Source organism: Hemitrygon akajei, chromosome 11 (genome assembly GCF_048418815.1).
Source record: "Hemitrygon akajei chromosome 11, sHemAka1.3, whole genome shotgun sequence".
Classification (NCBI taxonomy): Eukaryota; Metazoa; Chordata; class Chondrichthyes; order Myliobatiformes; family Dasyatidae; genus Hemitrygon; species Hemitrygon akajei.
Window position 1 is genome coordinate 165,367,750 of NC_133134.1, and position 27,968 is coordinate 165,395,717.

Consider the following 27,968-nt stretch of genomic DNA (forward strand, 5'->3'; position numbering starts at 1 on the left):
CCGACCGATTTCTAAATGGTCCATGAACACTACCTTACTATTTTGCTCTTTTCCCACACTGTTTATTTGGAGCTTGAGATGTCACCAGAGACTCCAGCACATTTCCACAGGTGTACTGTGCTGTCTGGTTGCATCATCATCCAATGGAACAGAAAAAACTTTGCCGTCTTACTGCTTGGGGAAAGTAATTGTTTGTGTCTGTTAGTCCTGACATGACAGGCTACATAACCTCCTTCACAATGGGAATGGGAAGTCCACGAGGGTGAGTGTGATTCTTCATAATGCTACCAATGTCAAAAGCATTCTTTCAAGAGAAAGGGATCTCTCCCCGGTGTCATTAAATTTACTAATTCCACTCAAAATAAGACTTGTCAGCATTAACTCATTGGAGTTTGTGGGATCTTATTGCAAAATGTAAGTGCTTCCCTCTCCCCACCCCATGGAAATGCTATGCAGGACAACCCAAGTTAAATGTAACCAAATCCCCAATCATTGCATAGACAGAACATACCAGCCTGTGTAAAGATAGGTTTATTTATACATACATACATAATAAATCTGGAAATAGAATTAAAACATGAATATATACAGATCTGAAAATAGCAAAAATCATTTCAATCCTTAGATAAAATTAGTTAACAGAAGACAAGTTACAGCTTTTCCACTGGTGTTAAGACAGTATGCAACTTTGAGGGAGCAATTTTAACCCAATTTGGAAAACTGGTCTGGTAGTACTACATGGAATCCAACAGTAGCACCAGACCAGGTATGGAAGTAGTGCTCCAACTAACCCAGTCTCTCACCAGGCAGGTCAACAGGTAAAAGCTCCCTCAAAGTTTACTGCTGGCACTGGGTCTTACTGATTGGAAGACCCAGACCAGTACAGGCACTGCACACAAGAATACCAGTATTCAGAGTAGCAACATCTTAACTTGGAACACATCACACTCATTGGTACCATATTTTGCCAGCAGTCAAGTAATGTACCCATCACAACAGACTAAATGGTGGCACATTCTCTACCACCTGCACACCCCACCCTGAACCAAAGGGAAAAGGTGATTGTTCTCTATGGAACGGCAGCAGTTGAAGGAAACCTCCTTCCCTCTCCACCCGTTTCACTCATGTAGCACATATGCTCCTAGTCCAAGGAAGTCTCCTGACCGGACTTGATTCTAAAACCTTTCCCAACTCCGGAAACCAGGCTGCCATGTACTGAAGTACAGGAAGCCTCTAAACCAGGGGGTTCCCCAACCTTTTATAAGGTCCTAGTCCCCGACTATTAAGCAATGGGTCCATGGACACCAGGTTAGAAACCCCCACTCCCAGCCCTCTCTCAGGCACCAGAGCTTTTCAGACCCTGAGGTTAAACACAAAAGCTAGCACACAGAATGAAGCTGGACTTCAAAGTCAAAGATAAGAAATGCCCCACCATCTCACTCCTGTTTATAGTTTGGGTTGAATTTCAGTGGGGGTTGGACCCACAGACTTCATCTATGGTACACCCCTAGTTTATAAAATCCCTTCCCTCACCAAGTGCCATTAAGAATGCTGCCATTAATATTTACACCAACATAGATCCAAAGAATCAAATTTTATGTACCAAAATATAGTTTTATTGAAAAACCAAAAATTATATTTTATATTTTTTACTTGTACCTGGGCATACTTTGAATACTAAAGTCAGTACATGAGCACTTTGCAAAATGAGTTTCACAAAGCAGAGATCAGAGATAAGTTTTTTTTTCATTTTAAAAGCAGTTCAACCCTCCTTACTGGGCGGTATAAAAAGGTGCAAAACAATGGGATTACAGTTCGAGGCTGGCTTACTTTCTCTTGGTCAGACAAGACAAAGAAATAGTGTTGGCTTAGCTGAACTCTTCACAGAAAGCCCCAGGTAACATGGTGGCACTGAATGGGATGTCAGATAGTTCTTGTGATGCATTAATTATAACATGGCTACACATTGTAAAGTTAGTTCCATTAAAGGGGATGGAAATAGAATATATCTCATTGATAATTGATACCCTGCAGAGAATAAATTCCATCCCAATCTCTAGACAAAAAGAGATTGAGTCTAGTGAGCAGATACACGTGGAACCTACAATTATCCACCGTCCCTACCTCCTGCTTGACAAAGCTTGCTCTGTGGAACAAGTTGAAGGCAAGAAATACCATGGTCAGTACCTAACTGGTGGATCTCATTTCAATCAGAATCATTTCACCACACTAGCTTGAGACGTCTACACAAGAATCCAGCATTTGTAGTCCTTCATTTTGCCACCACCCAGGAACCTGATTGAATATCATTCTTAACTCAAAGGGCACTACAAACATTTCAGAATGGGATTATTTCCCTTTCCTTCCCCACCACCCCGACAATTTGGTGAAGGCCTAAATCCCCTCAAAAAGGGGTACTACTTTAGCAGAAATAGGCATCATTGCATCTTCTGTTCCCATTTATTATAACCCCTAACTATCTGGTCCCCAGGTTTGCAATTCTCCTGAATAAATGTTTGATAGCTCATTGTGGATATAGCTACAATATTCTTACAAGGAATTCAGAAGGCATAAAAAAAAGTTATTTAAAGACAATGATTTCCCTCAAAAATATCCAGTCTCAAATGGACTGGTCCCAACTACACAATGCACTTGGCTTTGAGCAAACAGAATTGGAACTCAAGGACCAAATTTCTTCCAAAGTAAAAAGAACAAGACAGCATGAATGGCATTATTCAACAAGAAAACATTTAACACATGGGACCAAACAGAAATGATTCACAAAATAATTTAACTCACAAATTGCTTTCCCATCTCTGCAGTCTATATATTTACTCATACACTGAGGCACAGGAAGAATTGATTTAGTCTAGGGCCAAGGTTTTCTCATCTGCCAAGCCACCAGGGACATAGTTAAAACCTTTGTTTCTGCAAGGCTCTCTTTACTGATTCATTTTGATTGTCACAGAATGTTAGCCTCAAGACTGAGGGATAAACCCAGCTAGATTTCATGTCTGCCAATTTAATTTAAAATAAATGTTAAAGTCCAAGGCCTTTACAGTACCAGAGTTCAGAGTGAGATTTAGTGATTCTGACTACTTGAGAGAGTGAGCTTAGTGTACAAAACATCCTCAAAAGGATTTCCATTACAATGACCTCTAGTACATGGGGAATAGGAGCACAAATTGATGTGGCTCTCTTGTACATTTTTTAAAAAAAAGTTTGGTCTCCTAGCAACAATAATCTTGGTCAGATTCAGTAGTTAAAAATTGAATCTATGATGTACTGACAAGCTTTCTCCCTCACCAGCAAAAAGGTCTTTCAGAAGGTTCCATTTCCACCTATAAAAGTTATTCTCACCTCCATCTCTGACCTATGCTATCTTGTGATGCACCAATTTAAGGAAATGGCCCCAGTAATGAGCATCTATCAATAGGTACATTGCATAGAAAATGAAATGGCAATTAGATACATTGTCCTAAAATTTAAAGTCATCTGTACGAAACAGTTTTTATAAGCAAAGCCACACTGAAAGAGGGAAATATTGAATTCTTTTTTAAAAAAAGCTGAAATTGGTTATAACCAATTCTACAAAGATTTTGCCAATGAGTGTAGTATTCTAGTAAAATACAACAAAATTGTACTATGATTAAGCATGTGAAAACAACAATTTAATAAAACTCAATTTTCTTTTGCAGTTTTGGGGAGGAGGAGAAAGCATACAGTGCGTGCAGAAGGGAACAGAAAACAATTCCCCACATAGGGGAAGATAAACTCTCGAAGCAGTCCAATGTTTGAAAGTTCTAGTAGGAAACAACTGTGGTTCTTGAAAAGAGATGCTGCATTTTGGCTGATTAGTGTTTGAGACAGCTGGTCTGTGGGATAACCCACAGAACTACCTGCCCGAGGAAGACTGCAAGGAAAATAAACTTAAAAATGGAAATGTAAGGACAGTGAAATCTTTCTTCGCCTCCTCCTCAACAAACCTTGGCAGAAATACATATTATGGACAAAAAACAGTGAGGCCAGAGTTTGTTTTCCAGCCTTGCCCTTTATAAAATGTTCTTAAAATCTGGGATGGACGTATTTTCCCAGTTAAGTGGGTTTCTTTACTTTTTCCATGTGTAATATTAAAGACTAGCAGAGGCTTTAAACTAGCTGCAAATATTGCTCCACTTCTTTCTTGGTAAGGCGGAAGCTCTGGAGAGAATATAAAGTCTGTCATTCTGAAGTTCCTGCTAAGGTTTATGCATAGAATTCTGTGGTGGGGGCCTTCTTGTAGATGGGCTTCTTGCTCAAGTCGTAACTGCCCTCATCCTTCTTCCTCATGCGGTAGACAAGTAGCAGGATGAGGAGGATGGCAAACAGGAGGCCGATGGTACCACCAGCGATCATTGCTGAGAGGGGAGAGAGAGAGACACACACACACACCGTCAGTTGATAAGATCTTACTGTCACTTCTTCCAACAAATGCTTCATTTCATGACCTTTAATTGTTCCTGAACATCTTGCTGTCTGAAGTGCTGTCACTTGACATGACAGCCAGCAACAGGCCAACAAAAAGACCACCAGTTAGTGCTAACCACAACAGAATCACCATTCCCTAGGTTGCTTCATGGAACCAGTGTCTGTAGAAAATCAAGCAGTTCAGCACAGTCAGAGGCCCTTTGGCCTGTGATGTCCGTGCTGAGCATCACACTGAATTAAACCAAATCATTTCTGCCTCCCTGCACCTGACCCATTTCCCTCCATGTTGTGTCAAGCTAAATAACCTGTTGGATATTTTACATATGGTTTCCACGGGGACTGGAATGAGTAGAGGTCTATTCACGACCTGGTAACTAAACAGCTTATGCTGGACCCCAAATTTAATCTGCATCCCATACCTGCTAGCATCTCTGTGCTTGCAAACATGCCATTGCTATTGTTGGTGCTGGCCAAGGCAATTCTGTTGTCAATGTCATCGAGTGAAGGTTTATTTTTCTCTGGGGCCACTTCATTGCCCAAAACATTATCGTTTCCAACCTTAATTTTAACATCGTCATTCTCAATGATGTGATTGTTGGTTTCATCTTCGTCCTGTGGAAAAAGGAAGAGCTATTAGATCTCACTACTCTCCTGAAGTGATCCATTTCTCCCGTCAGAGACCGAAACACCGCTTCTGGACTAGTAAATGCCAGGACTGCAAGGATGTAGTACATTCTTGCCATGACCACATGGGTTTCCTCCCACCATACAAAGACTATAGTTCTGTATTAATAAATTGTGGGCATGCTAGTGTTGGTGCCAGAAGCCTGGGCTGCCCTCAATACACCCACAGGCTGCGTCAGACATTGACACGTTTCATTAAGTATTTTAATTTATGTGACAAATTAAAAAGCTAGTCACTAGGTTTCATCTCCTCCCAGTACTGCTAAACCCGCACCATTGACAAGTCAGCAAACTACCCAGTGTTTCTCATAATTGGGTCTTACAGATGGCTGAGAAAATGGAACTCACCTCATCACTTTGATCATATTCATCTGGAAGTAGAAAAAAAAGAATTTGTGATCTTCAGCTTAGAAAACGCTATTTACAGTATCTACAGCAAGATCATCTCCCCACCCCACAAGTACAAATCCCGATTTCAGAGAACAGAATAGCCCCTTAAGTCCAATGTCTGTGCCCAGCAGTTCCCATCTGAAATAGTCCCATCTGCCTGCACGATCCATATCCTTCCAATCCCCATCTGTTCGTGTCTGTCTAAACACCTCAAACATTACAATTGTATCTGTTTCCACCATTTCTCCTGGCATATTTCAGACATCTACCCATCTATGCAAAGACAGACTGGACCTTTACACTACCCCCTCAGCTTAAAGTCATGTTCTCCAGCACCAGGCATTTCCACCATGCAGAAATCTCAAAAGATCAAAATAACTTTTTATCAGAGTACATACATGTCACCATATACAACCCTGAGATTCATTTTTCTGTGGGCATACTCAGCAAGTCTATGGAATAGTAACTGTACAACAGGATCAATGAAAGATCAACCAGATTGCAGGAGACAGAAAACTGAAAATGCAGCAACTATAACAAACAGTAATAACTAACAAAATAAGATCATTGGTCATGGGAACATCTCAATGGATGGGCAAGTGAGTGTAGTTCTCCCCTTTTGTTCAAGAGCCTGATGGTTGAGGGATAGTAACTGTTTAACCTGGTGGTGTGAGTTCTGATGCTCCTGTACCTTCTACCTAATGGCAGCAGAGAAAGCATGGCCTGGATGGTGACGATCTCTGATGGAAGCCGCTTTCCTAATGACAACGTGATCATTGGTTGGGAGGGCTTTACCTGTGATGGGACTCCACACATCTCAATTTTATAAACTCTCAGCGTCCAGACAGAAAAAAAACTGTTCAAGTTTGTCCTCTGTCTGTTTTGATAGACAAATCTAATCCAGGCAAAGCTCCTCTGCACACTCACCCACAGTCATTTGTATGACTGTGTACTGCTGTAACTCACCGTGGGATAATAAACCCAATTCTGATTTAAAATGGTGTCAGCTACACCCATGCACAAGAAGTTTGAACTTTCTTGCTGAATTACAGCTGTTAAAAATCATTTGATCACATCAGCCACATTTCCACCAGTAAGCAGGCTGGAATTTCCACTATGCTGTCTGAGCAGATGAGAACTGCGGAGCGGAGAAAGCCCTGCAGTTGCAGATTTACTGTAAAACAGGGGAGCTGTAACCTCAGCGCAGCTATGAGCTCTGAAATAATCAAAACCACTTCCTCCTGCTGCAGAAACTCGACAGTACTGTGAGGGAACAGGGAAATGATGGCAAAGGTGCTGGAACGGAAAACTTTCAGAATTCCAATACCACAGGCACAGGGAAAAACTTGGGGTCCACACTTCCCAGTTAGTGGCAAGGCTCCATGGCAGAAAAAAAGTTGGGAACCCCCACTTTAAAATTGTGCCTTTTGTACCAGCCATTTCTGCCCTGAGAAAAATAAAGTCACTGGCTGTCCAACTATCTATTCCCTTTATAATCTTGTACAGCTGTCAAGTCATCTCATTCTCTTCCATAAGAATAAAAAGCCCCAACTATCTCAACCTTTTCTTACAAGACATGCTCTCTATTCAGGCAATATACTGGCAAATCTTCTCCGCACCCTCTAAAGCAGGGGTGTCAAACTCATTTTAGGTCATGGGCCAGATTGAGCAAAATGCAGCTTCATGCGGGCCGGATCAGTCGGGACGCGTGCGAACGCAGCTTTCGTTGCCTCCGTTTTTTCAGCCTGCTCTCATGTGTCTCAGTCTCTGCTATAACTACAAAGTGTTTCACTTTACAAATTCCATTTCTTATGAAGAAGACTGCCGAATAAACACTAAAAACCTGGTACCTGAATAAACTCAGCATTAGCCATAGGCACTTTGATTACTGGGGCCAGCTTTAATAGTAATTAGATATTATCTCGCGGGCCAAAGATAATTCCACCGCGGGCCAGATTTGGCCCGCGGGCCTTGAGTTTGACATATATGCTCTAAAGCTTCCACATCCTTTCTATAATGAGGTGAACAGAACTGAAGGCAACACTCCAAGTGTAGCCCTCTCATATTAGCCATTTCCAACCTGGGATATATTCAGAATTTACTACAAGTTGGAAACCCAAAAGTCTCTGTCATTCATCCTTTGCTGGCCCCCGTGCTCCACAAAAAGCACCAAAAATTGCAACTCATTTCCCCTATTGTTACTTAAATAAAGAGAGGGGAAACATAGTAGCCTGTTGATGACCAGGTTAAAATAAACTACTTTCAATCGACCTTTTGCATCTCATTTCCTTCTCCCAATGGTTCAGTCATAACCTTTCTCTGCTCTTTAATCCAGGGCAAAGTAGTCCAGGCTCGGCAACAGGAAGGTCCTGAATCTCTTAGAGGGTTTGTTGCCGATTCTGAGTTGGGGGGACTAATTAACACTGCGGACTGCAACACCCTTCTTGCTGTGGAAGCAGTGATACCTCGTTAATAAGGAGAGTGTAGGATGTAGAACGGTTGGGATGAACAGTGACATTTGCTGGGCTCTAGATTATGACCTTTAAGGGCGCGTTGCGATTGTTTACGTGTGGTGGTGGTGGGGGGGGGAGAGAATGCATTATATTAAAGTGGGGGAGGGTTGATGCTTCTGCTTGTGTGGGAGGGGGACCTTTGCGTTTCCAGCATCTACTTGTCATTCATTCTCTGGGGTTTTCCCTTTCGTTTTGTGGATGACTGTGAAGAGTTCGAGTTTCAGGTTGCATACATTCTGATTGGAACCACTGAAGCAGATTCCAGATTCCACTCAAAGCGAGTGGTGGACCATTAGGAGGTTGGCTTTGGAACATGCCTTCCCTTCCTGAGGCTCTAGGGGATCAAGGTCTATTGCCCGAATTTTATTTATAGATCTAATGCAGTCAATAAGAATACACAAGAATATACCAATACCACATTAGAATGAACTAACACCATCTGGGTTTTCAGTCAACCTTAAACCAAAGAAAGCCCAAACTGGTCTCTGTGGTTTAACAGAATAATGATAGAAAGATTAGTTGAGTGTACAGCATGTAGAGAGAAAAAAAAGGGAGAGTTGGACTTCTTGGAAGCAATCGCAGGTGTGATGTCATGCCAAAAAAATGGGGCACAGTACAGGGGAAATGGCAATAATGTTAGGAAGGAGAGGATTGCACAAGAAATGGGAATTATGTTAGGAGGGAGAGTTAAAGTGCTGGCAAGTTGAACATTTGTTATAGATAGGGTCTGTTCCAGCATTAAGAGCACTGGAGAAGTATTCCTGGCTGCCCTCCCAACTGCTGAGCACATCTACATGAAACACTGTTATAGGGAAGCAGCACCCAGAGATCCTCACCACCCCCGCCATGCTCTCTCCCTCCCCCCACTGAACTCATCACAAGGATCAGGGGCAGTTACTACCCCACAACCATCAGGTTCTTGAAGAACTACACCAACTTGCCCATCCAATGATCTTTTAATGGAGTCCATCTTGTTAATATTTGTTATAGGTTGCTTTTCATTTATATTTGCATTTGTACAGTCTGACATCTTCTGGCTAATCTTTCATTGATCCTGGAACAGTTACTATTCTATAGATTTGCCGAGTATGCCTGAGAAAGACATCTCAGGGCTGTATGTGGTGACATTATGTACACCAGTAATAACATTTACTTTGAACTTTGGATTCTAAATGGACCCATCCCCCAGATTCTCAAAGCCAAAAACCATCTGATGTTGCTACTCCCCAACAAAAATCCCTATTGTAAAAACAAAATCCAGTTTCCCATAAAAACGGAAGTACTTCAAGTAGTAATATAGTTACCACTGTCCGCATCATCTCCCGAGCTCCAGCCAGAACCATGTTCGCTGATGTAGTTGGGGTGCAGGCTTGGATCTGTGGAACCAGAACCCTCCAGTTCATTTAGGTAGCTCCTGTTAGAGCCTTTTTGCTGTTTGGGGAAAAAGGATAGGTTGGTTAGTGAAGGGTGTACACCACTAGAGGTAACTAATACAGCCATCTTCCCCAGCCACCCCCCAAACAAGAGTTCAACAAAACCAAAACCAGTTGATAGTTAACTGGGGATATTTGTTTCAGTGTTCTCCCCTTCCCAACATGCCGGCTTCAGATCACATGTTAGAGAAGAAACAAGCACTACATTCTTATTGAAGCATTCCACAGAGGACAAACAGGAAGGAAGCTATATATACACCCTACTTGTTCTTGCAGACAGACCTTCTGACCTAGTGTGACAACAAAGTCTCATTTCAACTCTTTCTCCACCCCCCCCCCAACTGTTTCATTAAAGCCAGGGTGACCAAACCAGAAAAATTAATTTTCCACTTGTTTGATTGGAATATTCGGCATAATGCACTGCGCTTTTTATCTCATGCAACTCGAGCGTGCAGGTTCAGTGACCTACAGAACCCGAGATCCAGGTGTATCACAGGTACATGGAAATAGTGAAATGCACTGCAGGTGGCCAGCACAGCCTAAGGATGCACCGGGGCCAGTCCACAAGCGCCATCACGTATTTCTGGGACTGACATACGCACGTTCAGCAAATCGCAGGACTAACAAGCCCCCTTTTCTTCTTTCACTCACTGAAGCACAATTGTAGGCCAGCGGTAGATTTGGGAGTTGGGGGGAGCAACTGATGGAAGTGGGGGATTCGTGTAAATGGGTTGACTCAGCAGATGGGCTGAAGGGCCTCCGTTCCACCTCTCACTCAGTACAGAGAAAACTCAGCAGAGCACGATCTTTAGATCCCCTTCCCTTCGAGGATCAGGAGCTTTCGATTAGGGTAGCAATGCTTCACACTGCCAGCCGCAAGATCAGGATTCGATTCAATTCTTACCCCGCCCGGCCTGTAAGGAAATAACCTTATAGGAGATAACCCTGTGACCATGTGGGTTTCCTCCGGCTTTCCAAAGACATACAGATAAAGGTGAGCATGCTCTGTTGGTGCCAGAAGTACGACGTCACTTGCTGGCTGCCCCCAGCACAAAAGGCAATACACTATGTTTTGATGCCCATGTGACGACTAAAACTAATCTTAAAAAAAGGGTTCTTGACAAAGCAAGCAAGCCCAAACTTTGTACCCACATCATCCACGGGTTGGCACAAGCAGTGGCTGTAGGAGGCAGCCGAGTCCCCAGAGCCAGAGAAAGGGGAAGAGTTAAAATAGACTCCGTGTACAGTTACAGCCCAACAGCCACATATCTAACATTCCAGCAGCTAGCAACGGCAAATCAACGAAACTAAATTGGCGATCTTCCCATTTCTAGTCCCCACTCACACACAAGCTTGTGACCTTGCTGCAGCTCCACTTTGGTCTGTCCTGGGTGGAGTGGAATTTCACAATTAAAATTAATCCACAGCCCTTCTTTCAAGACCCATCTGATCCCTCGCCGTCCTTTTTATAACGGAGCTTCAAGTTGGGGGCGGGGGGGGGGGGGGGGGTGAGGCGATAGAGAAGCCACAGAGTGACGGGATCAAATAGCCAAAAAAACAAACTTCCATTGCAACTGGTTCCTCAGTGACAGCACTAACTTGGGAGGCAGGCTAGTGGTTACCACTGTTCTGATTCATTTTACTAACCCATCTCACACATGAAAGTGGATTAAGGAGGCACCGTCTCGTCACCAGACTGAAGTTACTCCTGCCAGCTGGAAGCTCCAGCTAGTCCTGACAGATTGGCCCCGTCTTCATTAAACAGACAGTGATACAACCTAGAAACAGGCCCTTCAGCCCAACTCGTCCATACTGACTGAGTAGATGCCTGAACCCACTAGAGGTGGCCAGCCCATGTGATGAGGAAAGGAGGATTAGGTTTTGTTTTTGCTGCGGCTGGTGCTGTTCCACTGTCACCAGAATGTGTGGCAACACTCACAGGCTGCCTCCAGCACATCCTCAGGTTATTAATGCAAACATTTCACTGTACAAGGGATAAATAGACAAACTTTAATGTTGCTGCCTATGGCCCCACAAACCTTTCCTATCCATGAAGATCACCACTGTATCTGCCACAACTATTTTCACTGGTAGCTTGTTCAAGATACAGACCACCGTGTGAAGCTGCACCCCAAATCTTTCCTTTGTCATCTTAAATCTATGTTCTCTAGTTTCTGGCTCCATTTGAGGAATTCATCACTACAGATGGCTGTGGGGGATATTTAAAGCAGAGGTTAATGGATTAGTCAGGTCAAAGGTTACAGAGAAGGTAGGACAAATGGTTGAAAGGGCAAATAAAACTACCACGATTGAATGGTGGAACAGACTGAATGGGCCAAATGGCCTAATTCTGCTTCCATGTCTTATGGTTTCCCTTGGGGAAAGTGCTGCATTCACTCTACCTGTGCCCTTGACAGTTTTATATACTCCAAGGTCACTCCTCCATTCCAAGGGGGAAATTTTAGCTTAGCCATCTCCCTATACCCCAGGCCCTCGTGTCCTAGTAACTCATGGTGACACCAAAGTCCTCTTCCTTCAAGTGCTCTGCACAGATCTTTAATAGCCTACAGAGTGGGCAATAGAACACAAGACCTTTAAAAGGAAGGCAATTTTAGATTTGAGGGTCTACTTTGAGATTTGGCACAATGGCAAAGATACTTGTGTATCACTTTACAGTACCAGTGATCCAGTTCAGTTCCTGCTGCTGTCTGTAAAGAGTTTGTACTTTCTCCATGACCACGTGGACTTGCTCACTCCCACATTCCAAAGACAAAGGTTAGGGGTATTAGTTGTGGGCATGCCAGGTTGGCAGCAGAAGCCTGGACCCCAGCTCCACTTAAGACTGTGTTGGTCATTGACACAAATTATACTCAGTGTTGATGTACAAATGACAAATAAAGAATATTTAAGATGAATGAAGCACTGAATCAGCTGGCTAGCATCTCAAAGCATTGCACATAGGCAGTGAGCAGATACAGCACTGACAGGGGTTCCCAAACTGGGCTCCACACACCCTTTACTTAATGGTATTGGTCCATGGAATTAAAAGGGTTGGGAACCTGGTACTGAGGCTATTCAAAGGATGGCAATTGGTTTACAAAACCATCAGACACCTGAACCAGTGTGGATAATTTAACCCACTTCAAACACTAAACTGATTCCACAAGCTTACAGAATCACTTTCAAGAACTCTACAACTCATGTTCTCAATGTTGTTTTTTTAAAAAACTTATTTACATATTTTTATATGCACATTGTCGTCTTTCACACTATGGTTGTTTTTCATTAATTCTATTGTATTTCCCTTTTGTACTGCAAGTGTCTGCAAGAAAATGAATCTCAGTGTAGTGAATTAGGCATGAACTTTGATAATAAATTCACTCTGAATCTTGAAATGAACAGGCTCGGGAGGAAAACTGTCCACTCTTCGTATTTTCCAGACAAGTGAAAGGTCTCAACCCAAAACTTCAACTGCCCATTCCCCTCCACAGATTCTTGCGTATAGTAGATATTTTTAATATCTACTGTTTCCAATTGAATAGCAGTTCAGTACACCGAGTCAATCATTGATTGTCAGCTTTAGCCTGCAGCAATAACGTTGTTCCCACTCCCCAGTTGCTCCAGTTGGATTAAATAGTATTTACAAGTTGATAGATTTGTTGCAAACACAAATCTGTGACAAGGTTAGCTTAGTCATGAAGAATGTTCTGAGAAGTTACTGATTCATTCAGTTGTGACATCCTCTTAGTCATGGAAATTTTTACCTTAACAGGACATAGAAATTTGTCTCTTGCCAAGTCCTCAGTCAGTTTGTGCCAAATCTTAAAACATCCTTCACAAACTATTCAGAGTCAATGTCTAAATAGTGAGTAGATATGCTGAAAAACCTGGAAGGAAGTCCCTGGCCCTGAAATTGGGGCCGATTTATACCATGGCCATCTACCTCAGAGCTAGTGCAAAGGACAGGGATACAGCCTGGATGAGAGTGCAAGTTTAGAAACTGAAAACCTACAGCACGATACAGGCCCTTTTCCCCACAAAATTGTGCTGAACATGTCCCACCCTTAGAATTCCATGTGCCTATCCAGGAGTCTCTTAAGAGACCCTATATTGCTTCCACCCCACCACCGTTGCCGGCAGCCCATTCCACGCACTCACCTCTTTCTGTGTAAAAAAACTTACCCTTGACATCTCTGTACCTGCTCCCAAGCACCTTAAATCTATGCCCTCTCGTGCTAGCCATTTCAGCCTGGGAAAATGCCTCTGACTATCCACACAATCAATGCCTTTCATTATCTTATACACCTCTATCAGGTCACCTCTCATCCTCCATCACCCCAAGGAGAAAACACTGAGTTTATACAGAAAGGTTAGACAAACTTTGTTTTCATTGGAGATTAGAGGGAGACCCAATAGAAATTTAACATTGAAGCACAGATAGGGTAAACAGAATACATCTCAGGGGAGAAATGTTAAATACTAGAGGACATATTTTAACTGAGAGGAGCAAGTTCAAAGAATGTGTGGTGCAAGTTATTTTAAAAAATAGAGTGGTTGGGTGGCAGAATGGAGATGCATCTACCAGGAGGTGTAAGGTGCTCCTTCCCTCTGCTAGCCTCGGGTCACCCTTGGGCAAGGCATAGCACCTGCTTAGCAACTCCCCCCCATCGCCCCACCCCGATCACATGAAGCCATGGGAGCAGCTGCATGGTTTTTTTTTAATGGACAGCTGGTGCATATCACAAATCCCGGTTATACAACCACTGACTCCAGGTAGACAATCTCTGAAGAGTATTAGTAATGGCTGGGGTCACCCATCTTGTAAAGTTACGGCAATGACAAACCACTTCTGTGGAAAAAAATCATGTATTTATACTTGTGTTTTTTTAAAATTGTGTTCTTCATCTTATTTTTGTGCTACTTCAGACCCAGAGTAACAATTATTTCCTTCTCCTTTATACTTGTGTACTGGAAATGACATTAAGCCACCTTGCCTGAGACAATAAATTTCAAATTTGAGTGACCACTTCTGCCTCAGGCCTCTTTGGAGGTGACCATCCTTCCCATCCCGTGCTCTATGCCACCCGAGCCTTTGGCACAATGCTTGCACAGGTCAGAGGCAGAGGCACACAGTGTACATCAGACAGGGCAGGGACTCGTGGCAGAAGAGGCTCTGCTAAATGCACTGGATAATCAAGTCAGAAACATCTTCACACCACAGTGTGTAATCAGAGCTCCAGCACATGCCTGGCAGAGCAGTGATAAAAGAGAGGAATTAAAAACAAAGAACCTTTATCCAGTCCAGTCTGGTTGATCAGGACAAGTTAGAGCCCAGTCACTAGCTTGCATGACTTCAAGTAATGGGGAGGGGAAACTTGCAAGCATTTTTAACCAAGTGAACAAGCCAAGCTGGATTGCAGTCATCTGCGGCTGCAGAGCCCCCGCTCTTGCAGGGATGAGTTTCCAGGACACCATCAATCTACAGACCATGACACTTGGACTTTGAATACATTTTATGACTGCTTCTGCGATCACAATTATGTGCCTGTGAGACTGTTGGCATCGAGTTCTGCACCTTGGCCAGTAGGAATGTTGTTTTGTTTGGCTGTGTATGGTTGAATGACGATGAGTGGAACTGAAAAGGTGCCTTTTGACTGAGGGAGTGTGCTGCATGCTTAGAGGCAATGAGCTAGTCAGAAGCAGTGAATGCAAAAACCATTATCCTTCACAAAGCAACATAGCCCACACCAAAGAATGAGTGCCATCCAAGTGTGCCTTCTTCAGCTTGCCTCCAAGCTCCACATGCTAAATCAAGCACAGCAGAGGTGTGGGAAACAGCTCAATTTGACAACACGGTCAGGGTAGTGATTTTAAACCAGTGTTGAACAAGGACCACCCCAAAGACCTGTGCTCAGGACAAATTAACCAAAAACCTGATCTAGAAATGACATGTACTGGCTCTTGGCTCAGTGTGCAAGGACCAGGGTCTTCATTTGTCCTGGACTGTTTATAGACTGGGCCAGAATCCACCAATGCAAGATAACAAAGTCTAATGGCCAAGGAACTGGCCCCTCACCCTTCAGCCCAGAAAAGAGGCATCAAGAGTTAGTTGGGAACCCATCTAGTCCAGATGACACACACATGCCCTGACTGTCAATTACTCTTTGTTTAAATGAAACAGGACGCAGTTAAGACACGTTCTTTAAAGTAGTTTATTAATAGCTTGGATAGCTCTCACTGGATTGAATTCTGCGTTTCGCTGCTGAATGGCTGTCCCCAGACAGAAAGCAGATGTAACACGACTCTATGCAACTTGCATACTTGATATCAAACAGCTGACATCGGCACATGCCTTCTCTGCTGTAGAATATCAATCTGCAGACTTCAATTTGGCGGAGGCAACACAGTTAGTTTCTTTGGAGACACCCAGCCTTCGCCTACCAAGGAAAACACTCTCAAAGTAAAGATCTACTGAGCAAAAATTCCATCAATTCAAATTAGAAAAAAGGTAATGGCATACAATTTTCAATTCCAGCTGGGTGATTTTTTCCCCCTGGTCTGGGGCAGTTACTGTTCTAATAGATCCCTCCCTTTGCAGTTTTAGAAAATAGACATCAACAGAAAAGCCTCTCAACCACTGAGCACATCTACTATGATGATCTACAATGACTGCTGACAAGAAAGCAGTATCCATCATCCAGGAACCCCACCATCCAAACCTTGCCCTCTTTTGCCCATACCATTGGGCAGGAGGTACAGGAGACCTAGGTCCCACACCACCTGGTTCGAGAATAACTATTACCATCAGGCCTCTGAACAAGTGTGGATAACTTCACTCTACAACTCATGCTCTCAGTATTATTTACAACTTAGATGCTTTGTGTACTTGCACAGTGTGTCTTCATTTGCACATGGGCTGTTAGACTAGTTTTTCCCCCAGTGATTGTATTGTATTTCTTGTTGTACAGTGAATGCCTGCAAGAAAGCAAATCAGTGTGGTAAATGGTGACATGTATGGATTTTAATAATAAATTTGAACTGAGACTTGATCAAGATCTGGGATGCAGAAACTGATCCAGATTCCCAATGAACTGGAATCATCACACCTCTTAAAGGAATACAGAGATGCTGCAGTCTGAATAAACAACCAAAGTACTGGAAGAACTCAGCTAGTTAAGCAGTCTCCGGGATAGAGAAATCTGTCAACACTTCAGAGCCCCAGAACTAGAGGGAATGGTCGACTGTAAAGTAGAGGACTTAGTTTCCAAAGAAAATGTCTCTTCCCACAGACGCTGCCTAGCTCCCTGCCCCCCAGCCCCCGAGGGAAGTTTGTTGCCCACATTCCAAAGGCCTAATTGTTGCCACAACTAGCCCTCATCTACAACCCAGAATGAAACATTCAAGACCCTAATCCAGCCTTCAGCTTTCAGGGGAAGATCTGAAAGGACTGACTTCCTTTTCCATCCAATGGCTGGTTGCTTCTATCGTGCAGAGTTGTGACCTAGTTTGTTGCTCGGGTGTTTCTAGAGTTACTCACGACAAAATAGATTCCACACCCAAAGCGAAAAGATTTCAGGTTGCTCTGTCCTTCCTGGCCAAGTGAGTAGCTGCAATTCAACTCCAAGCCTCTCCCAGTTTTGCTTTCATTGCCACAGTACAGGTTGGGTGGGACGCAAGCCAGGTGCAGGGAGGTGACTACTATTTGTTTTGATCCTGATCACACCACCATTGCATGATCTGAGGTCAGGACTTGCAAACACCTGGAAAGCGTCCAAAATTTCAGTCCTGTTCACTTACATTGAATGATGAGTGTTGTTTGATTTACAGCACTGAATGAAAGCTCCAGCATTGTAATATAGCTGTATCTTCAGTTTTCCATTAACCTCAGCATCACCAACCTTCAGCCCAATTACCCTCTCCCCGATTTTTACATTTTCCACAGATATCAGCAAACCACCACACCACAAGGAGAGAACACTACAACACAATGTTGTGCTGACCTTTGAACCTACTCAGATCAATGCAACCCTTCCCTCCGACAATGCCCACCAGTTTTCTTTCACCCGTGCGTTTCGCCATCTCTTAAGTGCCCCAAATATACCTGCCTCCACCATCTTTAGTAGGGCAAACGGTTATAAAACAACTCAGGCACCCCCTTATACTTTCCTCAATGATGCTCCCTTGTGTTAGCCATTTACACAGGAATTAAATGGCTTCTGTGTCCACACAAACACATCAAGCACATCGTGCACTGAATTGAATCCAGTCGATTGGCATCCAGATGTTCACAGCAAGCCCCAGGTTTGGTGGGAGCCTGTAAACAGTAGCAGTGGCTTCAATATCTAAAGTTATATTGCACACCCTCACTACACTGAAGGCAACTTGTTGGTATATCCATTGGATGGCCCTGCCAAGGAAACATTCAAATGCCAATGGCACCATCACTTCTCCAACTGATGAAGAAACCTCACTAAAATTGCACCATCATCCCTGGTCTCCACCTTGACCAATCCCCACAAAACAACCCATAATCATCCCCCTTTAAGAGAAGGACCTCTTTGCCCCATTTAGAGGCATAAAGGTGACAAAGGGGTTTTAGTAACCCAAGGTCAACTAGACCTCCATTCAGAGCTTTGGGCAAAAATCCCAAATTCCTCTTTCAGTGACTATTCGCTCTAAAACATCACTTTACTTACACTTGACACAGTACAGTGGTGGGAGGATAGGGGAAAGAATAGCTCCCAGGCAGAGATCAAACATCCACCCAGGTAATGGTGGACTTCAATCGACAAGTTCAATACATCCGCCTCACGCCACACTGAGAGGGTTTCTTTCTGGAAAAGATTAAAACATTCTCAACCCTATAACCACCCAAGATAATGTAGTGGGACGGGCTATTGGGAGCATTTGTCAGCATTTTAGTACTTCAAATATTGGAATCTGGAGCAAAATGTGAGATGCTGGAGGAATTCAACAGCATCATGTAGGACAGCTCTCTCCTCCGTACTACCATCAGGAAGGTGGTACAAGAGCCAATTATTACCCCTTGAACCAGGTATGATAACTTTACTTGCCCAAACACTGATCTGTTCCCAAAATTTATGGGAACTCTACCAAGGACTCACCTCATTCAATATTTATTATTACTACTTGCTTTTTATCTTCTGTATTTGCACACAGTTTGTCGTCTTTTGAACACTGGTTGTCTGCCCTGTTGCTGTGGTCTTTCATTGATTTTATTATGGTTCATTGAGAAAGACTGCAAGTAAACAAAATTCAGGATTGTACATAACAAATTTAGTTTGAACTTTGAACATCTGTGGGGTGGGGAAAGTGGAAAATAGACCGCTAATTTCAGGTCAGGCCCTTTCTTCTGAACTGCTGATGTCTTGCCTAAAAAAAAGTTCACAGTACACTTCCCTCCAGATCTTCTGCCAGACCCTCTTGAGTTCCTCTAGCTTATTCATTATTCCAGTTCATGAACTGACGGGTGATTAGTTGGTACAGTTGGCACTCTATTGGTTGGTACAGTTACATGGACCAAGTGACCTGTATATCAAAATAAATGGTGATTAACAGCCACTTAAAGGCTTTCGGTGTGAAACTCAAAGTCCGGTTGGGCTTGGCAGGCTGGAGATTGGACCGGAGAATAGACCTCAAAACCAAGAGGAGACATTTCTTCACACTAATTACATTTCTTTTGCAATTTTCTACTCCCACCCCACAGGCCGAATCACCTTCATTCAGGACAATAATCTAGAAATCATATCGATCTTTAGGGTGCCAAGGTAAGCACGACACTTACAAGATGGGGCTTCAGAGTTCAATTTTGACATCCTCTGAAGAGTGTATTTTCTCACCGTTAGTACTGGTTAGTAGGCTAGTTTGTCATTGTAAATTGTCCTGTGATTGGACTAGCGTTAAAAAGGTGGGTTGCTGGGTGGCGCAGCTCGAAGGGTCGGAAGGACCCGTTTTGCCACACCTCAAATAACAACATTTAAGGGAGGTGCTCATGACTGAACACTAGCTCGACAAATAACAGAACATTTGAAGGTCAGATGGTCAACTGACGCTTCAGTCCCTGGTTTGTATCATAACCACAGCGCTCCGAGCTTGGAACTTGGGGGTAATAGGCTGGAAGATGGAGGAGCAAAGGCAACAGAGCAGCTCAAGGCTACAAGACTTGGAGACGTAAACAAGACACAGGATCAGATTAGGCCATTCAGCCCATCAAGTCCAACCCACCATCCCATCATGGCAGATTTATCCTTCTTAACCTCATTCTCCTGCCTTCACCCCAAAACCCTGGACACCTTTACTAATCATGAAACACGAAATGCTGGAGGGAGTCAGCAAGTCAGACAGCATCTGTGGAGAGGAATAAACAGATGACATTTGGGTAGAGACCCTTCTTCAGGACTCTTACTTGAACCTGGGAAAATACCTCATTGAATAGTTTCCATTTACTGATAAACTGAAGGGGCTGAATTGGGGCAACTTTATGCACTTACACACATCAGAAATTTTGCTGATGTGTGTTGGTCAGGACATGACATACAAAAACATTCAATAATGAATACAGAATTAAAAAATAAAGTCAGAGGTTAACGTAATGAACTGATTATGGCTGAGCAAAAACTGTTTCACTGTAGGAGTGTGCAGCTGACAGCAAGAGTACAAAGTTTTCACAAGTATGTGGAATAGCTGACGTAACTGCTGGATAGATTGCAGCCACATTTAATGAATTTTGGCACTTTGCCTTTTGGTGAAAGAATAGATTGGAGCCCCTCCCTGCTCTGTAGAGGCACTTTTATACCTCATCACACACTAAGCAAGCCACTAGGGCCTATTGTAGGTATGTGGTGGCAATTCCACCATCCACCCCCCCCCCCCCAAATCTACTGCTCCTATTGTTCAAAAGTTAAGCAATAATCCAAGCAAACTTAGAATAAAATTTCTTTGAAGAGATTTATGTGACACTAGCTTTACCAGCAACTCTGCCACAGATGGTCCCATGCCAAATGGCCCAATTCTGCTTATCACATCTAAGCCCGGCTACGAAACGAGGAGGGTTGGGCATGGGGCATCCTACAAGAAGCCAGAACTACAGAAGCACCAACAGAAGCTCCAAGATGACATCCTTGAGGGTGGAAGGATGCACCAAGAAGACAGGCCACATCCGGACAACTTGAGGGAACTGGCCCAGGACATAGGACTTTGTTGATCTGCTGTCAACAGTCAATGCCCTAGAGTGTGATGGGCTTAAGCAAGCATCACCAGCCCTCATCACCCACCTTATTGACACTATGGATCTTCTGATGGATGCTACCTGTGGTGCTAGGTAAGAGTTCCAGGATCAAGAGACAATGACATGATATGGAGTTGTGACAAGACAGTATTGTGCAACTTGGAGGGAAAATAAGAGTGGCCTGCATCATGCGATTAAAACAAAAGTGACATTCTGTGGGAGGTTTGCAAGCAGTACATTGTAACTCAACCCTCACTCCTGTCTTTTAAAGGTTACACTGATCTCATGATACTTTGCCCAGGACACTTACACTGATCGGAGGAAGACCTTGAGAACTAAACCCCTACCTTGCCCAGGAGGACTCTGAAGGCTCAGTACTAAAGCGGGCATTTATCCTCATCCTCTACAGGGCTACCAAGATCCAGATGGGGTGACTAGCAGGTATTTTATCCAGCATCAACTAAAAGACAAGCGGAGCAGGAGCAACACACCAATGCTGGAACTCAGAAGGTCAGGTAGCATCTATGGAAGTGAGTAAACAGTTGATGCTCCAGGTTGAGACCCTTCATTAGCACTGGAAAGGAGTTGGCAGAAGGTAGAGTCATCCAGAAGCAAAGCAGGACCTTATAATCCTTCCAGAGCACCATGATGGAACTCTAAACCAAGTCTTTAGATCATGCAGTTGGCTGTATGAGTACGTGCCAACGGACACACTGAAACTTGGGGCAGCTGCTGCAAGAGCTAGGTGGGGAAGGGCCAGTGTAGGGTTCTTCCCTCACTAGACAGTGAGGTTGGGTGAGGAAACCCCTCGATTTTTGTAGTAATGCACCCCCCCCAGGTGCCTCGAGTAGCAACAGTCCCATTGGTGTGTAGAAATGCAATAGAACCTGCTTAAAACAGACTACAAATACAGGAATAAAAGACATTGTATGGTTTATTCATGCAAATAATTTATGAATAAAGCTTATTTTGGTTATATTTAAAAATTCTAGAAGTCCCTTTTCAGCAAAGGAAGTAGATTTTATTTGGCAGAGCGTATTGGAAAAACATTGGCCCTTCACACAGTAGGATCTAACACAAGTTAACTTGGAAAGTTGTGCTGGATAAACAAAAATCTGGTGCTCAATAGTTAAAGAATACAATTAGAACACAGATTCTCTGGCCACAGTGTTAACTTGTTCTAACAGGAAGAAACTAACTAAAAAGTTGAAACAATGCATCTGAGACTGATTGAAGCAACTGGATGTTGAACTTTCTCAATTGAAAGATTGTTTGCATTGCAGACAACTGCTTAATCTAATCTGAATAGCAGGGATTTGGACAAATGTACAAAAGAGAAAATATGAAGGGAAACAGACTCATCTAGTTAGATGGAAAATTCAATTGCTAAGATAGCATCTCCCCGGTGTCCCTCCTTTTTCTTCCATGGTCCACTATTAGATTCTTTCTTCAGCCCTTTTATCTTTTCCAACTGTCACCTCCCAGCTTCTTACTTCATCCCCCTCCCCCAGCCATCTGGCTCGCCCTCCTTCCTCTTTCCTTCTCCCACCCACCTTATTCTGGTTTCTTTCTCCCTCCTTGCCAATCCTGATGAGGCTCTCAGCCCAAAACATTAACTGCATTTGTTTCCATAGCTGTCTGACCAGCTGAGTTCCTCCAGTATTGTTACACTCTGGATTTCCAGCATCTGCAGAATCTCATGTGTTTCGAGAATTGAACCATCGCCGCTGATACCAGGGCCCTCATACATCAAGGAATAGTCCAAGTTTGTGAAGGAGGTGAAGACCAAGGGCTAGGTGAGACAAGCAGCAACAAGAGTTGTTCCCACGCACAAGAAGCGGGCTCCGTTTTACTGAGGAAGTGGCACACAACCAGGGGAATGCCCAGTAGTGCTCCCTTTGTAGGCATCAATTACTGAAAGCACTAACAAAGTTCCCCTCTCCCTTCAAAGGAAGTGAAAACATCTCAGGCCCTAGACTCATGAGCAAAATCAATATTCCAGTTCATTTTCAAGAGATAAAGGACAACCTTAAAGTTAAACCAGATTTTTCCCCCTCAGGTGCAGTCAGGTAGTTACCTGGCACTACTATGAAGCAGATGGTCTGAGCAATATCCACAAAAACCAGATAATCCAGTTTAATCTCTACATCTTGTTTACACACATTTCTCTGCCCACACTGGTATTAACTGATTCTGTACAAACAGTAGAAATAGACTAAAAAGCCACAAAATATGCCGACAGATAATAATGCACTGCTTGAGATAAGGAAGGTAATCCAGTGATGGGACCACCTCCATGGTTTAAAAATAACTAGCTCTTCCTTGACATTTATATCTACATGCAGAAAGCATCACTTTTCCATAGCTCGTCAACAACCAACACGTCCTAGAGCAGAGGTTCTTAACTTTTTATGCCATGGACCTCTTGGGCAGTCCAGTGAGAGCTATGGGACCCCTTCTCAAAATAATGTATTCAAATATATAAAATACACAGGATTACAAAAGAAACCAATTATATAGAAATAATTAAAGTATTTTAAAAATTGTAAAATAATGATTGGTGGGTTAATTAGTCATTGTAAATTGTCCTGTAATCAGGTTAGGATAAATTGGGTAGACAGAAGGACCTATTTCACACATTTTCCTCAATAAAAATGGGCACAACAATTTGGTTTGTAATACAACTTCCCTTTCATATGGAAACAATATTCCCTTGAAATTCACTGCTTGTCTGTTCAAGGACAAAGGTTTTAAAACAATTCCTTCCTGTAGAAGTCAGATACTGTACAAACACAATGTCTTTCTTTCAACACTGCATGGGTAGGAATGCTTTGTATTGTAGCCAGTTTAGCATATAAAGTGGCTTTACAATTCTAGGCAGAATGGATTGACCAATTAAATCTAAACATCTCCAATGATGGAAAGTACTGCTGCTGGTTATAACCCTTCTTGGCTGTGCCTCAGGGCAGTAGCATTCTTCACTGATGACCCTCGTCTCAAATTCGCCATCTTCCTGTTACTGCTGCCAGGTTGTAGGTACTGGAGTGGAGCCTTTAGACCCACACTCAGTGATACAGCCTCTCCTCCACCAGTTCTGAACTGTCTGCAAACAATACCTCATTATAAATTAGTGTGATCGTTTTCTATTGAAGGTATAATCACTTTCACTGTAATATATTGACCTCTGAGGCAAGAGTTTCTTTTGCCATTACTGAAAATAACTTCAGCAGAAAATACCTTTTGCACTAATTCTTAGAATTTTTGGCTGCATAAAACAAAATTTCATTTCATACATCAGCGACAATAAATCTGATTCTCTTATCAGCCCAAACCTCAGCTTGAAACTGTGCCAAAGACACTCCTGAAGTAGGCAAACAAGGTCTTGCAACACCAGGGTGCCATGGTCCATTAGTAAGTGGAGTCAAGGCTAGAGAGCAAGAATATCAAGTGGATCCTAAGCTGATCATCCACATTCCCAATCGAAGCTGCAGATGGGAATCTTTCAGTGATAATGTTGCCTCAAAGCCAATGGGAGTTTAAGCAGGTTCTGATAAAACCTTTCCTATGTGTCTGCCAAATACCACTTGCTTGGCTGTGATAACATTCCAGCACATGGAAACATTACCTCAGAGGCCAATATTACAGTGAAAGTGACTTTGTACTATCAGAAATGCATTATGGTCTGCTTCCCTATGCAGGGAACTTAAAAAAATAAGAAATAAAAACAATTTTAATTGCAGCTCTCAAGTGCTTGGGAGGTATTTATGGAGTCATTGAACACTGCAGAACAGAAGCAGGACCTTTGGCCCACCTAGTCAGTGCCAAATTGTTATTTTGCCCAGTCCCATCGACTCCATCCATGTACTTCTGCAAACTAAGTGCTGCCATTAACTGGCACCTACTACATCCACTAGCAGCTCATTCCACACTCTTGAGTGAAGACGATCTTAAATATTTCACTCTTAACCTGTGACCTCTAGCCCTAGTCTCACTTAACCTCAGTGGAAAGCAGGCTTGCATTTACCCTATCTATACACCTCAATTTTTTTATTCCCCTATCAAATTTAGTGCACACATTTCACCACTTGTCAATGCCAAGGACAACACACTCCAGTGTAGCCTTCAAACTGTGACCCAGTTTGTGTTTTTCCCCCCAACACAGTAGGAATTCCCAGAATGCTAATATGTAGATGCTTAAAGCAAACTTTATAAATCATTAGGTTAACAAAACAAACAGAATGCTTCAAGTACCAGCAGATTAAATGCATGACGAGGCAGCCCAGTGCCCCAAGCACTACACAAGAGTTCTAGTATTACAAGACCCATCACTGTCAGAGAGATTTGGTGATAAAGGCATTTGCAAAAAGAACAGAAATTGCACAAATACTTGATGGTAACAACACCAAGAGTGAAAGGAGGAAATTTCTTTTAATATGGTCAAGTCAATAACAGGACTGTATGAGTGGGTTAGTGGTTGAAGATAATGGAAGATGGTGGATGCAAGGTCAGGGTAATACAACAACGGAATGGGTCATTCAGCCCAACTTTCTCTGCTAGCCATGTAGTCCAGTGAGCTAGTCCCACAAGACTAGAGCAGAATTAGGCAATTCAGCTCATCAAGTTTGCTCTGCCATTCCATGATGGCAGATTATCTCTCTCAACCCCATTCTCCTGCCTTCTCCATGCAACTTTGACCCCCTACTACTAAAAACCTATCTACTTCCACTTTAAATGTACCCAGTGACTTGGCCTCCAGAGCCATCTCTAGCAACCAATTCCACAAATTCATCACCTTCTACCTCAGGGGTGCCATGGACCCTTACTATTAACAGAGGGGTCCTTAGACCCCAGGCTGGGAACCCCTGCTCTTGCTAAAGAAATTCTTCCTCACCTGTTCTTTAACCCATCTACCTGCTTTCGGCCCACAGTCCTCCAAACCTCTCCTGCCCATGAACCTGACTGGACAGCCTTTAAACAGTGATAGTCAGAGTATTAGCTCACAGGGTATTTATGATTAAAGTACATACACATCACCAGATACTACCCAGAGACTCACTTTCTTGTGTGAATTCACAGTAGAACAAAGAAATACAATATAATCAATTAACATCTATACAAAGACTGGTAATCAATGTGCAAATACAAAAATAATTAATACTGAGAAATTGTAGAGTCTGTAGGTTGTAGAATGAGTTCAGAGTTGAGGAGAGCGAAATATCCATATTAGTTCTTTCATCTCCACAATGCTGGGCAGCAATACCTCTCTACCCCCACACACTAACGCAGCCTGTAACCAACTCGGGGGGCACTGGCATTAACCACACAATATTAGTCACAAGAGGGAAGGGGAAGGAGCACCCTGCAGGTCAACAGAATTGGAGTGAACAGCACATATATGAAATATCACAGGGGATAATGAATTAGAATGATTATGGAACTTCTAATCTGACAAGTTTTCCCAATACTAGTACATGTTATCAGACTTATCTTTGGTAAACAGTGATATTATATGTCAATAAAAACATAACAAATGGTCTATTCAGTGCCATGCCATTGTTGGAGGGAGTGTCCCCAGGTGCAGTGAAGGAACGATACAGTGCAAGCTGAAATACCTCGGGAAGTTTGAAATACTTGGTGCTGAATGTCCCTGTAACTTTACAGACGCTTGGCTAGAAACTTGAAAGAGGAAAAATTTGTGGAGCAAGAACAGGGAGGGCAATGTTCATACCTAGAGATACAAATGGCCGTTTGTGCTTGAAAGCTCTCAGCCACAACCAATCTACCATAACTGGGCAAGGAATCCAATCCCAACCCAGTGTTGCTCACCTAGGCTCCGTGTGGCCTCATGCATTTACCCCACGTATTCCAGATTCGTCAAGTTAACCAGCGACTGTAAATCAAGTCACCACATACACTCACGTGTATTGCGAACTTGCCGTGGCGTAGGCGCAACACGGAAAGAATTGTATGGGATACGCTTTGAGGGAGAGAATACGCAGAGGAGATCTGGGGATACAAGCAATGGGACTGCTCCGGGAGCCGGTGCCCACCTTATGAGCCAAGGGGCCTCAAGCGCAGTAACAAGTACGTGTAAAATACAAATTTGCATCGCTAAGTAAATGTAAACGTCAGCATCACTGGACACACTGCAAACCCTCAAAAGTGCCTTGGGAACAAGGTAACAGCCCGCTCTGGTACAGCGTGTTAACCTCTTTAGCGGGCGAAGTTGTATCCACTTATAAACGAGATTTAAACATTCTTACAAGTGAATCTATTTAGCAAACAGGTAAGTTTAACCCTTTGCCTTCCACATGCGTACACAGGGGTGGTTGAGATCTTACCAACGGGGAGATTGGGAGGGAGCTCTCCCAATCGAAGTGCCTACGATCTCAGAGTACCTGGCGTCCCGTCCCTCGCACCCCAGTAATAGAAAAACCAGGTTACAAACTTGCGTGCGTTCCGAGTTCCAGTGCCTTATTTGTGACCAAAACCGCCTTGGAAGAGATTTTACGAGGAGGGAGAACGTCGCCAAGTTGTATCGCGGTTGTGCCCGCGCAGGGACGTGCCACCGGCGTCACTTCACGAATGTTGGGGGTCTCGCAACCTCTCAGTAGAAGTCTGTGACCTTTTGCCGGAGGAAATTCATCCACCAAACTCCTCGGGACTCGGGCGACTACAGAAAAGTTTCCTGATGACACGATACTCACTTATCTAAACCGCCCGAGGGGATCAGTAGATTGTATTTAAAGTGATGACGGGGAAAGACCAGGCACTTTAGAGACAAGAATAAATACTATTTTTAAAGAAACTCGATTGCCGGACTCGTGACCCCAGTAATGTAGACCTGAGTTGAAAGCGTATTACTTGTTGTGACTTCAAAAGTAAACTTATCATCAAACAGATACTATACACAACCTTGAGATTCGTCTTCAAGTGTATGACAAAACCAGTAATTCTTACCGTCTTGGCTGAGGAGACGTCCCAGGTGAAGATCACCAACACGGTAACCACTGCCCAGATTTTCAACATGATTGAACTTTCTGGTTAAATTTCCCGAAGTTTAACGATCAGAAGCTTCCTCTTCGCTTAGCTGGAGACCGTCTTGCCTCTCGGGTGCTAAGTTCCCTCCGGTCTCTCCCTGAGTTCTGATCTGCGAGGTTTCTCCGAATTAAAGAGCGTGCCCGTGTAGATTTCGGCCGCCGCTTCAGCAGAGTTGTAGTAATAACCCGGGAC

The 27,968-nt window shown here is 43.3% G+C and overlaps 1 protein-coding gene across 1 annotated transcript; it reads right to left on the minus strand.

Annotated features, from left to right (window-relative positions):
- Positions 1 to 515: 515 nt before the first annotated feature.
- Positions 516 to 27,968, minus strand: sdc4 (syndecan 4). Its single transcript, XM_073062156.1, has 5 exons — positions 27,696 to 27,968; positions 9,359 to 9,485; positions 5,500 to 5,522; positions 4,887 to 5,079; positions 516 to 4,397 (listed from the first exon to the last, which is right to left on the minus strand). The coding sequence occupies exons 1-5, from the start codon at positions 27,762 to 27,764 to the stop codon at positions 4,246 to 4,248; spliced, it is 564 nt and encodes a 187-aa protein (XP_072918257.1). The 5' UTR covers positions 27,765 to 27,968; the 3' UTR covers positions 516 to 4,245.